This window comes from Austrofundulus limnaeus, unplaced genomic scaffold (assembly GCF_001266775.1).
Source record: "Austrofundulus limnaeus strain Quisiro unplaced genomic scaffold, Austrofundulus_limnaeus-1.0 Scaffold1097, whole genome shotgun sequence".
Taxonomy (NCBI): domain Eukaryota; kingdom Metazoa; phylum Chordata; class Actinopteri; order Cyprinodontiformes; family Rivulidae; genus Austrofundulus; species Austrofundulus limnaeus.
Window position 1 is genome coordinate 84852 of NW_013953499.1, and position 3117 is coordinate 87968.

The 3117-nt window shown below is 44.0% G+C and overlaps 1 protein-coding gene across 1 annotated transcript in view; it reads right to left on the minus strand.

Annotated features, from left to right (window-relative positions):
- The window catches only part of herc1 (HECT and RLD domain containing E3 ubiquitin protein ligase family member 1), a gene marked incomplete at its 3' end in the record, with an annotated part of 85705 nt that overhangs the window by 80073 nt on the left and 2515 nt on the right, over positions 1-3117 (minus strand). Inside the window, 1 exon segment of the mRNA XM_014030651.1 lies at positions 1970-2946. Coding sequence (XP_013886105.1) covers positions 1970-2920 — 951 coding nt within the window.

Here is a 3117-nt window from a genome sequence, read left to right on the forward strand (position 1 = left end):
TGTGTGTGTGTGTGTGTGTGTGTGTGTGTGTGTGTGTGTGTGTGTGTGTGTGTGTGTGTGTGTGTGTGTGTGTGCGTGCGCGGGGGGGGGGTGTCTGCCGCGGATAACAGAGCAGGCAGGAGGGGGAGAGGACGAGGAGAAGAGCGGTGAACTTATTTCTAATTTTATCTGACTTATTTAATTTAATTTTTATTGTTTTTATCATCCTGCAGGCTCTGAGGGAAAATTAATTTGAAGCTGAGTCTTTTTTTTATTTAAAATCGTTAGATTACTCTAAATCAAAATGAGGGAAAATCTGTGTCAGTTCCAGACAATCTGTTCAGGTGAGCAGCTGTCAGTCAGCACCTGTCATCCTCCAGACACATGAAGGAGYRKGWCTGAACCAATCACTGATCATCTGACTGATTTAAATACATCTTAACATTCATGAGGTACTTTACATTGACTGTTTATGGTTGAATGTRGGCGTGTAGAGGGTAGAACCTGAGGAGGACCTCGTGTTCAAACTCTGACGTGCGGCTGTGATTCATAAAGGAAAGATGCTCAGAAACATGCGTACGTACGGTTTTAKAAATCTGAATTTTTTTTGGCGTACGCCATTTCTGCCTTTTGGCCATACGTTCACTTTTAGTATGGTTTCYACGCAATCCTTTATAAATGAGACCCCATACCCTGAGTATAATAACTAATAAAGATTTTATATTACTTTAATTCCTAAATATTTATTTGAAGTTATCTTAATTTAATGAGACTGAAAGAACACAACATATTTATAATTATACTCATTTATTCTATTTTTATTATTATTATTGCACTCTTACTGTCTGTTGCTGGGCTGAAACATGAACAAAGTAACAAATTTTGTTGCATCTCATGCACTCTGTTGCTCTGGCAATAAATTGTCCTTAAATKCCCTTGAATTTCCTTGAATATTATACCCAGCAGTTAGAATAAGTTTCAGCTTCTTCCTGCACATAAAACAGATTTTGGACACATCTTGTGTTTTTATTTCTAACACTTTTATTAAACCAAGATAAATATTGATTTATTCAAAGACAATGAGAATAAAATACCCAAAATAGTTTGTAAATGTCATTAAGACACAATTGTTCATGAGCCGCCTATTTTAATGACAACTTAGGCCGTTCTTCACATAAATATGTGCCAATCACTGAGTTTCTACTTTAAGAGACGGTTAGTGTAACGGTTAAGCTCGAAGCGCTTGTTATTGTTGGTCCTAAAACTTTTATAGGAAATTAATTGCTCACAATCAAGTGTACTGTAGTGATTTTGTCTGATTTGTAAAATGAACGATTGCATTTATTTATGGATCAAATCAAAATTCACTGACTCATGTAACTTATTGTGTGTCCATTCAATTTGCACTGGAAGAATATTTTACCAAAAATAAAGAGATCCTTGCTAAATACGTTCCTTATAACCTTGTTATAAGAGTGTAAGGTTGAACCCTTACACCACAACATCCACAAACATCCAACTAAACTACAGCACCAGATCTATATACTTAGAACTCTGCAGTAATTAATATTATTTCTGCTCTTTGTAAGCTAATGCTAACTGGTTATTAGTAGCCTCTGGTGAGGCTGCAGCAGGCTGTATATACAGTATTTTATATGCTAACATGCTAACTCTTGTTTCAAAACAGAGTTAACTTTAAAACAACAGATAGATGATGCTTCTTTGGTAAACAATCCATGATTAAATGATTACACCAGCTAAAACCTTCATCAAACTGACATCTCTTTAGCTACCATCACAACATTAAATGGTGTTTTTTTACACTGTGACTTATTAACCCTGTGGTACACCTTTACACTGGTTATCTGCATCATGTCACAGAAAACACACGTTATTTTATCTGTTTATTACCTCTCATACAGCTGCACACATTAAAAACATCACTATCCATTAATAAAACCAACCAACTGTTGCTCAGGTGATTACTTACCAAAGAGCGCCTCATCTGCATGAGGATGTTTATGAAACAGTCGTAGCTGATGAGCCCCTCTTGGCTCTGCAGGACCTGGGTCTGCTCCATGGTACTGACCACAGCGGACGCAGCCAGAGCCATCTCGATCCACTCCAACAAGTAGCGCAGGGATCCTCTCTGCGACGCCAGCCCCAGCAGCAGCTCCGAGGCCAGTCTGCGGCCTAAAATGTCCGCCCCAGAGTTGGGCATGGTGACCCCCTTCAGGAAGGTGGTGACCTGAGCCAGGCAGTCCAGGCCCATGGGAGGGATCTTACTCTCATTAGCCAGAGAGAGGGGCGGCAGGGAGCTGACCACATCGATGGCTGTGTGGATGACATCGTTGCACAAGTTGATGCTGCCCCCAGAGGTGCCGCCGGGCCCAGGTGGAGGGGGCATCATCCAGCTCTGGCGCAGCAGAGCGAACAGAAGACTGAGGCCGGTGCGAACTCCCATTTCGATGAGGGCGTCGGTGCTGGAGCGGGGGCGCTCGCTGACAGAGTGCAGGTCCACCGAGCCWGAGTTGTTCTCCGGAGAGTGCTGCTGCTGCTTGACCTTGCCCTTGTCGTGGTACTTGTTGGACAGAGCGTAGAAGATACGTTGGAGCACCAGCACACGTTTGCGCAGGGCGCCGGCAAAGGGCGAGTCGGAGCAGACCATCTTGGCCAGGGCCAGCTGGCTGCTGAGCAGAGCGTCCAGGTAGTGCTCCTGCTCATCGCTGGACAGGGACTCACGTTCAAAGTCTGGAAGCTGGGGGCCCTTCAGGCACAGCACCTGCTGGGGCAGCAGGACCACCTCTTTGTTGGCCAGCAGCTTGGAGTAGAGCACAGAGACACCGTCCCGCGTGGCGATGGACTCGCTGTCCTCCGTGATCCACGAGCTGTTCAGGTGCTCCAACCATTTCAGCTTCACTGCAGGGATCATCAACGCCATGGTAGCTCACTCTGGAGCCATCAGTCCTGAAAGACCAGAGAGACCACTCATCATGTGTTCATAACCTGTTCACATGTACCAACAATCAGTCCTGAAACACCAGAGAGACCACTCATCATGTGTTCATAACCTGTTCACATGTACCAACAATCAGTCCTGAAACACCAGAGAGACCACTCATCATGTGTTCATAACCT